Consider the following 12,643-nt stretch of genomic DNA (forward strand, 5'->3'; position numbering starts at 1 on the left):
GGTGAAAAAGTCCACTTGTGGTACGTAGTAGTTCTAGATGGTAAAAGTTTTGGTAGAAGTTTTTCAGCCAGCTGTAATCAACGGAGATAAATCCATGGACAACAGCCAGTCTGTGTGAGAAAGTAAATTACTTTCCTATTCAGTGTAATCCAGTTGGTAACAAGTGATCTAAATATCTATTCTTTAGATCTTTTTTCCCAGCTCTGTGGCTGACGTGCAGGACCTGAAGCCCATGCCAAACCGTGACTCGGCTGTTTGTTTTCTCTTAATGCAGGAGCCTGAAGTAGTCAGAAACCGTTACCGCTGCAGTAAAGAACTATAGTGAAGGGGAAGCAGTATCTTCATGGTGCACTCAGGATTTTTTGAAGGGGGTAACAGGTCTTTGCCCAACCAGATGCTGCAGCCACCCGGGCACGAGGCAGCACGATGCAGGCGGATGTGGCTGGGAGCTCTGCGGTAGCTGATGTACGCGCAGCAATGCGAGCGCGTACCCAGCCTGGAACGTCTCCGGTAGAAGAAAATGATTCTTGAAATAGAAAATCTTATCTTAGCAATGTGAGAAAGGTGGCAGAGACGCAAAGTGCCTTTTGCTGTGGAACTGGATAGGATATGCAATTATCTGAACTGATGGGAGTCCTATATTTTTTTAACTTGGTTGCAGTTTTCTGGTGCCTTCAGCCTGACAGTGGTTCCAGTTGCTATGTTACATTTTTATAATTTATTGTGTCAGTGCTCAGATTTTTTTCTAAAACTTTTGCCCCCCAATCTTCTGCATTTTTATGGCTTTACGCTGTCTTATTTGTTTGGTTTCCAGTGATCGTGGATCAGCTGTGAGCTTGCTGTAATATTAATCTTTCTTGTCTGTCCAGCTTTTCCTGGTGGGTTCTTTCCAGGAACACCCTCTGCTCTTCAGTATTGTTTCTTCGACATATCTTTGCAGCTGGTCTATAGCTAGATTAGCCTTTTTTTCCGGGGCCGTATATTAATGACCTGAAATATTCTTTAAGTGTCAAAAATAAAGCTACCAGTGCACTCTGTGCTAAAGAGATGCTGAAAATATCTAAGCATCTTTTGGGCAGCTTTCTAAATTTTGTTCTGGCTGTGTGCAAACATCATGAATGCTTTGGGTGGAAAGGCCGCTTGCAAAGCAGAAGCATGAGCATTGAAACCTCCCTTCTCGGGAAGGTGAAAGCTAAGGACAGAGCGGTCGGTTAAGCCAAGAAGCTGCAGGGATAGCCAAGGTAACAGCTGAGCTGCTAAAGGCCAGTGAGACAATTGTCAACAGAGCATTAGGACAATTGCAAATGATACAAAGAAAAGAGGAGGTACTGGATAACGGATGCCCTTGGCCAACTGTAACAATGTGAAGAAGAGAGATTGCGGTGACCAAATGCTTGAGATGTGAGTTTGCAGGAACATGGTGAAAGCAGCTGCCGAAGGATTAAGACCAGTTTTAGAGGATGGGAGGTGGAACGGTAGGAAGAGATGAAGTTAGAAGGAAAATGGGATGCAAAATTCAGGAAAGGGACGGTTGAAGCGAAGGCAGACGATAGGGGGGGACCCGGCAGGAGACATGGGGATGACAGAGTGCCAGGGAAATCTTGCCAGCACACCCAAGGTCAGCCCAACCTACAGGCCAACTGCCAAGTGGATGGCAGCACGTCGGAGGCAGGGTTACGGCCGTGCAGGGTTTGAAGGAGGTACAGGTGTAGGATGGCAGAGAATGGCACGTCTGTGCGGTCCTTGTGTCCAGGACTACGTTCTGGGACATAGCATGCAGAATTAGGAATCTTGCACTACTAAGAGGCAAATGAAAGCTTTTTTCTAAAAGCAGCCCTGGAAATATTGGGCAGTGTGTTCATGCTGAGGATGCATTGTGTGCTGCTAGCTCCTGGGGAGAAAACTTGTGCTTGGGGTACCAGCTGTGTGCTGGTGTGTTTTGGCTTCAAACTCCTTGTGTGACCTTGTGCAAATCAATATAATCTAAAATCTAGCTATAGACAGCATCCATATCTTTGCACTTATTTCTAGTTCCAAAAATGACCATTTAATATCTGCTAATTTCAGTGCACAGTGAACTTCAGTCAGAAAAAAAGTGGTTGGGAGGATAAATGTGGGTCTGGACATCTATTAGGCTTTTCCAAATGCATCTTGAATACCAAGCTGTATTGACACCAGTGAAGATCCTGGAGGTCTTTATAGACCTTCTGTGTCTTTAGATCTCCAGTATCATCAAAACCCAGCCCACTCAGTGCCCCGCATCCTCCCTCTCGCAAAAAAAGACCATTACACAGAGAGTATAAGGGTTGAATACACCTGCTAGTAGCACTGTGGGGCTATTTTAAATGAAAAGACCAAGGACTTGGGTCCAGGAGGACAGCAACCCTAATCTGCACACTTCTTAGAGCTATGTAATGTCATGCACAGAGCACGTGGATGGCATGGGTTTAGCTCCTGGAGGGGAGGTGTGGCCGAGGATGGGCATTTTCCTGGACAGATAACCTGGAGACTCTTTGCAGTGGGGCTGAGGGCTGGGACAGGTGAAGCTGAGCGTGCACACACTGTAACGTGGTCGTTACCCCGTGCTCAGCGGACGCGTGCTCCCTTGCAAATTGTGGCTTGCACAAGGCAGCTCTTGTAGAGATCAGAACCCAGAGTGTGAACTGGGGGAGCCCGAGTGGAGGATGCCCCACGGGGGAGGCTGGGACCCTACCACATCCTCGTTACCGCTGACCTTGGCACGAGCGCTGCCTGCTGATGGATCAGCTACGGCGCTGGACAAGACCCTGGGGAGCCACTGTATTATCTATTATCGTCCCATCAGTGCCTCCCCTGACCCCTCCCAGCTCCGAATGCCACAGGCATCAGGGAGGGAATAAATCTCTGTCTAATACTGAGAGAGAGAAGGGAGCAAGAGCAGAAAAAAGGAGAGATGAAAAATGTTCTTTTTATGACTCTCACAACAAAGCTGGCCACATGATTCGTAGCAAACATGTCTCTGGGAAACGGGAGGGAGAGAAGAGGGGGAATCAGCAAAAAAGCAGAGCTGCTTCTCTCCCCTGGAAGGTGCCCATGGGGAATTAATAGTGGGGTATGGGTGACCTTTGAAGGTAAATATCCGGGGAAAGGAAAGAGGCCTCAAAGCTTCAGAAAGCTCACTCCAGTGTCTGACGCTGCTGTGTGAAATGCTCCACGCAGCACACGTCCTCCATGAACGGAAAGCAGAGGGATAAGTGATCTGCCGTGCTAAAGGGGAGCAGCAGGGCCAGGGCGTGATTAACAAGGCACTAACAGCACCCACAGCGTTTGTGTTCACTGCTTTTTGGGATGATCCGGGAGAGCTCGCACTCGTGAGCCTGGGGAGAACTCCCGACCTCAGTGTCTTTAGGAGACAGAAGCCTTTAGCAGCGCAGCCCAGGGCCTGAGAAGGGGCTGGAGAAGCCCTCTGCACGTAACCCGCTGATGGCTGCAAGACCACAACCAGGTTCCTGCGACGGCTGCTGAGCCGTTTGGGCGTTATAACCCCCCGTGCTGCCATTCCCAGGGAGGCAGCCCAGCCCCGAGGCTGCGTGCTGGCACTAGCTGCAATTCTAGCTGCGCACGGGAGCTGCAACGGGGCTGCGGGTACAGACTGGCAGGGTTTGCAGCGGTGTGCTGGGGACTGTCCCAGAGCGTTGGCGTCCTCGGGCAGGGTGGCTGCAGCCACTTCCAGTGCCACGGGAAGGCACCTTTCCTCTGTGGCCTTCTCGGCTGTGCTGTGCGCTGGCTAGGGAATGACACGCAGGCTCTGCTCTTGGTGAGAAACTTCACTTCCAGCTGATGTTTACCAAAGTGGACGTTTCTAAAGCCAAGCAAGTGCTTGGAGTCATGGAAAAAGACCGCATGCCACGGTTCTCCTCTTCTGCCCCCAGACAAGCACATACCTTAGTTGCGAGTGCCTTCCCAGTTAGCAGCACTAAACGCGGTCGTACAGGACAGAGTCTGAAAACAGAAACAACTTAAATCCGTTGACAACCAAGTGATTTTGAGCAGGGCAGGTCTTGCTGAACCTGGTCAGCTGGGACTAGGGACAGGCTTGGGCTGGGGAGCGCTCACCAAAGCGGGAATCTTTAACTTGCCAGTCATGGAAAAGTGTGTTAAATTCCCACTTTTACCGAAATGGCTGTAGCAACTCCTTGGTAATCCCAGTAATTTGATTTTGTCTATAACGTGCTTTTAAAGTAAAGAGATAAATACAATCAGTCTGCATAAAAGGTAGCTATTAAGAAGCAGGCAAGTTGTACAATAATAACTTTAAATTAAAAGCCATTTCCCGCTACTTCTGCTGTTGTGGGGTCTGCAGATTTTCCTTAAAACTTTTGAAACGTGCCTAGACTTCTTACAGGCAGCCATTTAACCTCCGTTTATGAAAAAATAAAGCAAAATTGATGTTGATTTTTGTCTACATTGGGGGATACTTTTGCAACATAAAAGCCCTTTTGCCTGCAATTTGCAGAGCAGCCCTGTCACATCGGTGAGGGCTGATACTGATAAAGATAAAGCTTTATAGCTGGGGCATTTGCAGCTAACAGCAAGCTAATGCTACATTTTCATTTTGATGCAATTAATGTTAATGTCTGCTACGAAAATTGTCATTAAATACCATTTTAAAATCCATTCAATTTGCATATGCAAAGCCCATTTACTATCATGTAAAATACACAGTGCTGTTCATCATGTCTTTTCTCTAGAATTTGTAGCTGTTATTTTTCTGGTAGTGATTATTATCCAGCTCTTAAAATGAAACCTAATGTCTGGTCCAGACCTGCACAGAGGAAGAAAACCCTCCGCTGCTGCGGAGCCCCTTTCAGAGGCTTTGAGCACTTGTCTGTGCTGGACTCGCCCTGGCTCTTCCGGACCGCGGTGTCCTCCAGCCTCCCTCGTGCTCCCACGGAGGACAGGCAGTGGAAGGACCTAGAAGTCAGTCTAAGCAAAGTGCCGATGTTCTCCCCTGCAGATTCCTTGTTGCACAATTTTCCGTGAGAAATCAGCACAGCAGGCAGTTGGGAGCTGCTACGCGAGGGGGATGTTAAATGGGTCACTTCTAAATGCTGTACCTGGTGGAACCTCAGGAAGGGCCCACGTGTGCTGGATGCTTTATAAAAAATCTTTTGGAAGATGCTGCAGTGCAAAAGATCGAACTCAGTGTGACACCTTGAACACCCTGCGGCATTGCGAGGGATGAACGGGTGGGCTTGTACCCGTCTATAGAGGGGTGGCTGGGGGAGCAGCAGGTACCAGCTCCTCTCCAGCCCTTGGGAGGGAGCCCGAGAGAGCAGTGAAAAACTTCTCTGCCTCCATTCTGCTGTACTACCAGTTTCTGCCCACTGCAGGGAGGTGAACTAACAAGTGGGAGAGAATGGGATTAAGAACTTGAACTGATCCTTAACTACACCAGAGTATTTTGACCAACGCAAACAAGTAGAAATGTTGTTCCTCTGATTTTTTTCTGATCCTGGGAAGCCATTATTCTGGCTTACAGCTTTTCCCGTTCCTTTAAGTTAAAGGATTGCCATTGAACATATTTTTAAGAGGTGCCAGAGGTGAAATGAGGATTTGTTGTGGCATGTAGATTAATTTAGGTCATCGATTATCTGACACACAGTTGCAATCGGACACGGAAGTGATGCTGCGGCTCAGTTGCAGCATGTCCAGGTTCAGCACACTCCTCTTTTGGGGACTCTCCTAGCTGAGATGTGGGGGAGATGCAGATGTGAGGGTAGGAAGGGATCACTTTATTCTGAGAAGGGCCCCAAGCCTTCCTCCTTACCGTGCTGTGACGCCATAAGTCACGTCTGCAGGTATTTTAGGAGGACATCTCTTGAAGCGACTGTATTCATCATCTTTGCGCCGGATGTCCTTGGCCTTGTAGTACAAATTAAATTCACGGGCTGTGGTATAACCGGCCTTCAGAGCACCACAGTTCATGGTGATGAAGTCTCGGGGCATCTTCTGAACTGAAGCGGTCCTGGGCTTTACCGTGTTCCAGTGGCCTATTGCTGGAGATGGAAGGAAACACGAGAGGCAAAGAGAAAACGATGAGGCATCGCAGTAACTCCTGCTGGGGAAGGCAGGCTGAAGTTTGTGCACCATGCACAAGGGCTTTGCATGGCTTGCATGCATTTCGTCATGTTTTCACCGTGGAGTGAACTTTGTATCCTATCGCACTGCATTTCATACGGGGACATCTCCCATCTGAATGGGAAGTCTTCTCAGCCTCCACCCTGGCTTGCTCAGCAAGTCTGATTTCACAGGGGAACTGGCCCTGAGAGCACAAAGTCGGAGCGCTCTCAGGTTTTGAAACTGGCCACGTGTATCACCCTTTGCAGGTGCCGTGCCCCTCTCTGCTTAGGCTCTGTGTGACTCTAGAAAAGTTTCCAATATGACAGAGAAACGTTACTAGTGACCAAGCAATCTGGGTGGTATTAAGGAGAATGGGTGAATTTTGGAGTTCACCTCCAGCTTGATGAGAAATGTTGAAGAGCACTGGGAAGGAGAGTCGAGTCCCTGCTGTAGTATTAGGGCTTTGTTGCAGGTCTATATTTTAGTGGTGGTGTCATACCTTCAGGGACTCCTCCATCTGTCCTGTGGACGTACAGCCCATATGAAAAATCAAAGCCTGGCAGGGTGTTGCAGTTTCTCTGGGGCTTCCCCAGTTCTGCCTGCAGAAGAGTGAAGTTAAAGGAGAAGTGTAAAGACCTTTCCTGATAAGTTAAAGCCCCTGAAAATAAAATTTTGTAACAGAACACGCCCACGAGTACCAGGAGTGGCTGTGGCTCCACTTGGCGTGGGTTTGTATCCCACTGGACACAAGCGAGTGTGACAGTGCAAAAGGAGAACTCAGCCATGCGGTTTCGCCAGAGCTGAAGGCTAAGGGATGCTGAATGTCACACAAGTTTTTACCTGAGTCATAAAGCAACCTAGCCTTGCTGGAAATAGGGATCCTGACTCAATATATCAGGACTTGAAGTCTCCTTGTTTGGTTATTTTCTCCTTTGGCTGGGATGCCCAGCCGTGGTGTCTGCTGGGGAGACTCTGCAGCTAGTCTTAACTTTCCTTCGAGTTACTTCATTTCCAAGTTGTGCGCCCTCCCAGAAGCCCGGCACAAACTTTCCCAAGCACAATCACGTCACTACTCCAGCCTGGGAACAATCGAGAGGCAAGGCATGTTGCAGGGGGATGAAGAAGGGGGAGCAGCGACTGGGGTTTATAGCACAGAAAAGAAGAAAACTTGAGCTCAATAACCTCATTTCTATTTAGTTTTAAAATGAACTATTCCCCAGCCCATGCATGTCCCAGCCTGGTGGTGTCTGTGGGATTAACTGACCTCCCCTCACCCCTTTGTCTCTACCCTCCCATCTCCATGGTGAAGTCACTGCAGGATGTGTGTGTCTTGAAACCTTATTGCTGCTTGAAAGGGAGGTGGTGGAGGAGGGAAGGGGCGAGAGCCTGGCAGCCTGGGTCTGGGCATTCTTGCTAGGAGAAGCTGGAGCAGGGTCAGGCAAAAAGTTCCCTGGAGCCCTGAGGCATGGTGGGGGTGTTTTGGGACAGGTTATTTTCCATGGGAAGGGCGTTGGGGGAGGTTGCAGGTGTTGGCAGATCTTGTTGGGAGAATGGAAGTGCTGAAATCCTACTCTAGTGCTTCTCACGGGTGAATCATTGAAAATTGGCATTGGAATGACCGTTATTACGCTCCAGAGTGAACACTCTCCGGATCAGGAGATGCCGAATCAAAGGCAGCCTTTTCTGCAGGGACTGACTGAAGAGTGAGACTGAAACTGAACCGCCTCCAACTCGCCACTGTGGCAGGTCATGGCTGTACAGCGGTCGATAAGGGACGCTGCTGACCAGAGCTGCTTGTACAGGAACACCATCCAACCCCAAATTTACATTCTGCTCCCAGCTGGCACTGCGCAAACCCTGGCCATGGTTCTCCTGTACGCTGCCAGCCTGGTGGCCCCTTTCTAATGAGTTGTTAAAGGGTACTCACCAAGTGTGAGTGATGCTGCTGAGCAGCTCTAGCTGTTCTGCATCACCCTCAGCTCAGGCAAAAGTCTTGCTGAGCCAGTTTTGCCTGGAGAGTGAGGGTTGATGGCCCCTGCCCAGAACAGGCACCTTTCCAGAGGGCTCTGCATTGAGTTCTCTAGAATTTGCTTGTAATTTCTCAAATTTTTTCACCTGCAGCTATTTTTTGTGCATTCAGTTTGGAGTTTCTCAGCTTCTGTCTCTACACGCAGCTACACAAAAACTGAAAAGCACGCAGCAGCTGTGGCATGGGGCTCCTCACTAGCGTGTCCGGGAGCGAGATCATGCCCGCTTGCTTGAGCGACTTGTCCGTGTTGTGACAACAGGGCTGCTCCTTGGCAGATCCTGGCAGGCTGGCTGTCAGCTTTGCCACGTTGAGATCACTGGGCCTGCAAGCCCGTGCAGTGGTGCTTTCGGGGAAATCCAGGGTCTTGCTGCCCCGGTCTGGAAGTGCTTCATCTCAGTCCCGTTAAATCCATGCACTTAAATCCAAGCAGCTGTGGTATTCCCACAACTCCTAGGAGCACAAGTTCACCAGAAAATGAATTTTCTGGACTTGCTAAGATCCTTTGATAGACTCAAAAACTTCATCAGTGTCCTTGCCCTGTGCAAAGCTACAGATGCTTTGCTGCCAACAAACTTTCTGAAAGCGATCAACTCAGCCACCTGATGCAACCTGTGCACGACGTGGCTGTATTCCCCCCGCTGCCTCCTGTGAACCTCTAGCAGAGGAAGGGACTGGCCCTTGCAGATGTGTCCAGCACCAAGCACGATGGGAGCGAGCGGGCTTTTAGTGCTACCGCAACTGAAATATCTCACGGCAGCGCTAAGCCATATGTGCACGCTGCGCGTGAGTTAGGGAGCTCGCACGAAGCGTATAAACTGGTGCCAGGGATGATAAAGTAGCTTTCATTGCTGATCTATTTCCCCTGTATTTACAGGCATTTGTACGCTAGCTATTTTTAGAGTAGTTGCCACTGATATACAAGGGAAATGGTGTAACGTTCCTCAGATGCATGAGAAAAGATTTTTTTTCCAGGGATCGTGTTCTGATACCAGATCAGCTATGTGAGGTCAGAAATCTGCTATGATGGCAAAGGTGTGGCAGATGGGAGAAAATTGCCGAGAAACTGCAGGAAAGGAGAGAGGTTTGTAACCTGTGGCAAAGCTGCTTCCAGATCTTTGAATGCAGCCCTCTGTAGAATGGAAGAAATTACCGGATTTAAAGATTCCCTTTTGTAGAGCACCTGAAGTTAACACAGTTGGGTGCTCGCTCCATCGCAAAATGCGTGCACGCTGTTTCCTTTTATGATCGGGTGGCATTTTACAGTCATTTTGCACTGAATAAATAAAGCTGGAGGTGCTGGATAATTAATTAAAAAAAAAAAATTCTGGTCCAATATGTTGAATGTGGAGAGAACCTGTGCCTGAAGAAGATCGATGGACTCGGTGGACTCTGGTTGCCTGCCAACATCTCTTACCCACAAAAGCAAAGAAGGAGGAGGAGGCAGCAGGCATGAATCTCGCTCAGTGTAATCCAGGATTACAGCCTTCCCCTTTCATAAATTAGCAAAGCGCTGTTGCAACCTCGTGGGCTTCATTTGTTTGTCCTGGGGCATCGTGGGTGTGCTGTGTCGTAAAGCGGTGGGGACAGTGAGCCAAAGTTGATACAGAAGATCTTCTTTTTCTTCCCCAGCTCCAGCACCGTTTCCTGTGTTCAGGTTTAGCCTGTCACAGAGCTGCTTGGCTGGAATACAGATCTGTCTGACAGCTGTGCCCATCAGCAGACAACTTCATTAAACCTCATTAAGATGTCATTTCGCTGCCTTATTTCCCACCTCTTGGCTCTAATTAAAACCGTCTCTCTCTGCATCCCAGGCGGTCCTAATTTTCTCTGGGTACCTTCTGCAAGTTTTCTCCCTTTACGACCTCAGAGAGGAAAATCCGGCATCTTAAATACTGTTTATCCAGCCCATTTGGAAAAGACAACTCTAGACTTTTTCCTGAAGCATTCCCATAGCATCCTGCAGAGATCATCACATCCTCCCAGGGCTGCAAGAGACGTGTGCTCAGGCTTTGTTTGTGCTCTCGAGCTGCCTTTAAGGACTCAGCTAATGCATCCTTTCTCCTTGGACCCGATAACTTTTGTTGTTGAACCAGGTGTGTCTGAGCTGGGTTTGGAGGATGCCATGCTCGGACTGGCTGCAGCGGTGGGGATGCCTTGGGGTGTTTGATCGGTGGGGATGCCTTGGTCAGCTGAGGAGCGAGCGGTGTTAGGTGTATTGAGTTCCCCGGTCTTTGCCAGGTAGTTTCCGATTTGTGCAGTCCTGGGTTTGGAGCCCTGTATTTGTATTTAAGTGTCGAGTGGTGTTGGAAAATCTTCGCTGCGAAGGAAGAGGAAGGCTCGGAAATGGGTGTGTTTGTAAGAGGTGGATGCGTTGCAAAGGTGTGAGGAAGTACAAAACCTTTAAGGATTCCAGGTTTTGTTGCAAGACTTATTTGTGGTTTATCCCCTGGTATTTATGGCCCATTGACAGGCGTTGCATCGATTTTTTTTTTTCTAAAGACAACTGAGACCGCAAGAGCGGTAGGAGATGCGTCTGTGCGGAGACATACAGCGAGAGATGGAGGCGTGGGTTTTTAATCCCTGCATCTCAGGCAGCCCTTCGCTGGGAGCGGACGCTGGGCAAATCCACGAATCCTCTCTGCTCCGACTCAGCCGGGGCTGCCCCGTCCCCTCCTCGAGGGCTCTAATCTGTGGACGCCTGCGAACCCCGCGCCGCTGCATTTTCAGGCCGCCAGGCCCTGCTTCCTTCCCCGCCTTCTGTTCCCCTTTTCATTACACCCCCTTGTACAGTAAAGCCTCCCGTCACGCTGCCATTACTATTATTATTGCAGATTTACTGCACTTGCAGAGTGAAGTGATTGCGGTGACAAGGCCCGGCATTTTTCCCTCCTTCCCCCCGCGACAGCTTGAAATCAAGCCCTTCATTTGCATTTACATGATCTTGCTGTGCAGCTTATGAGATCGGGAGATTTATTTGCTACTTAGCTTGATGTTTGATTACACTCTAAGAAGGCAGTGAGCTACAAAGTGCAGGGATACATCAGAACTGAGCTACTGAAAGCCTCTGGGGGACAGTATCTCAACATCAGGTTTAGGTAGATGAGAAAGGGAATGTTCAGTGTTTTGAGAAAGGCAAATTTGATCAGATTTTTTTTTAAAGGTGTAGGGGGAAAAAAACTTACTTTCCCTCTCTCAAAAAATGGTTGGGAAAGCAAACATGTTGTTAGAAAAACACACCTGAAAACCTGGATTTGTTAGTGCAGAAGAAATCCTAGCAGGGGCTGGTGGCTGCCAGGCTGCCTGCTGCAAACTGCTTGTAACTTCTGCTCCCAAGATTATTATTATTAAGTTGGCAGTTGTCTTCAAAGCTTTTCATAAACATTAAAGGTCAAAGTCAAAGGAAGTTTTGCTTGATGTAGGACCGCAAAATCTGGCCCCTTCAAAACATGCCACTGAATATTAATCCTGCTGTGATAGTGGGGAAACTGAGGCAGGGAACTACTGTGCCCATGCAGGACAGCGAAGGGAATGCAGTTTGGGTGGGGGAGAGAAGCGGACCGTTCCTGGTACCCTGCTGTGTTCAGAGTGGGAGATCAAATTATTACAGTGCCCCGCAGCAGTGTGAGAGTCCTCCAGAGAAAAGGGTGATGGTTGGGCGCACAGGGCTGGTGAAGCTCAGGGGTCTCACTGTGCTTTTAACTCCTCTCGTTACGAATACTCCAGACAGGGTAGAGACGCTGCTAACCCAGAGCGTGTCTGCACGTGCACCAACCTGTGCTCCTGGCTGCCCCGCACTGGGAGCTGTAGCCTTATTAGCTAGAAACTTTGCGTGTCAGGTCTAAATTCCAAAGATTTTCCCCTCTAGTAGCTCCATCTTGCGTGAGACCGGCAGCAGAGGACTGCGAGGGTGGGTGGGACACGAGCATCCCCCTCGCTGGGTTTGACGCTGGTGGCACAACCGGGCTGCAGACGGCAATTCCAGCCCAGGGCTCTACCCACCCGTCCTCAGGCCCCTTCCCATCACCTCTGCTCACGGCGGGGCCGTAACGTCGACAACCGAGGGCCGCGCGCACGGGTCCCCGAGGCAGAAACCCGTGTCTAAGGAAGGCCACCCGCTATCTGGTACAGTATCTATGTGCGCGAACGGTTTGTACTTAGCTTTTAGTCTTGAAAATTGCCGTGAGATATGCTATTACAATTAATCATTAAAGACTTAAGAAAGAGTATACCCCATTACATAAAAGACTCCGGCGATGATCTTTATCTAACTTGTAAAATGGGCAGACTTGATGCGACTGAATAATTTTCCTCTCATCTGCACAAAATCATGAATGCAAGTCATACTTTGAGCCTGAAGTGAACACTGCGAGACCAGCCTATAATTACCAAAACAGAAAAAAAGAACAGCGTTTTCTAATGAATGACAAGCCACTAGGTGGAAATCTAATTTGGTCTAATTAAGCAGCCTTTGTGAGGATTTGTCTTTAGATGAAAAGAGGGAGCCAAAGAGAT

At 49.0% G+C, this 12,643-nt stretch overlaps 1 protein-coding gene across 1 annotated transcript in view; it reads right to left on the minus strand.

Annotated features, from left to right (window-relative positions):
- CFAP77 (cilia and flagella associated protein 77) overlaps positions 1-12,643 on the minus strand; it is a 61,658-nt gene that overhangs the window by 18,244 nt on the left and 30,771 nt on the right. Inside the window, exons 2-3 of the mRNA XM_054848961.1 lie at positions 6,602-6,701; positions 5,810-6,038 (exon numbers count right to left, since the gene is read on the minus strand). Of these exons, the coding sequence (XP_054704936.1) occupies positions 5,810-6,038; positions 6,602-6,701 (329 nt within the window). The remainder of the gene's footprint in view (positions 1-5,809; positions 6,039-6,601; positions 6,702-12,643) is intronic.

The sequence above is a fragment of the Grus americana genome, chromosome 20, assembly GCF_028858705.1.
Source record: "Grus americana isolate bGruAme1 chromosome 20, bGruAme1.mat, whole genome shotgun sequence".
Classification (NCBI taxonomy): Eukaryota; Metazoa; Chordata; class Aves; order Gruiformes; family Gruidae; genus Grus; species Grus americana.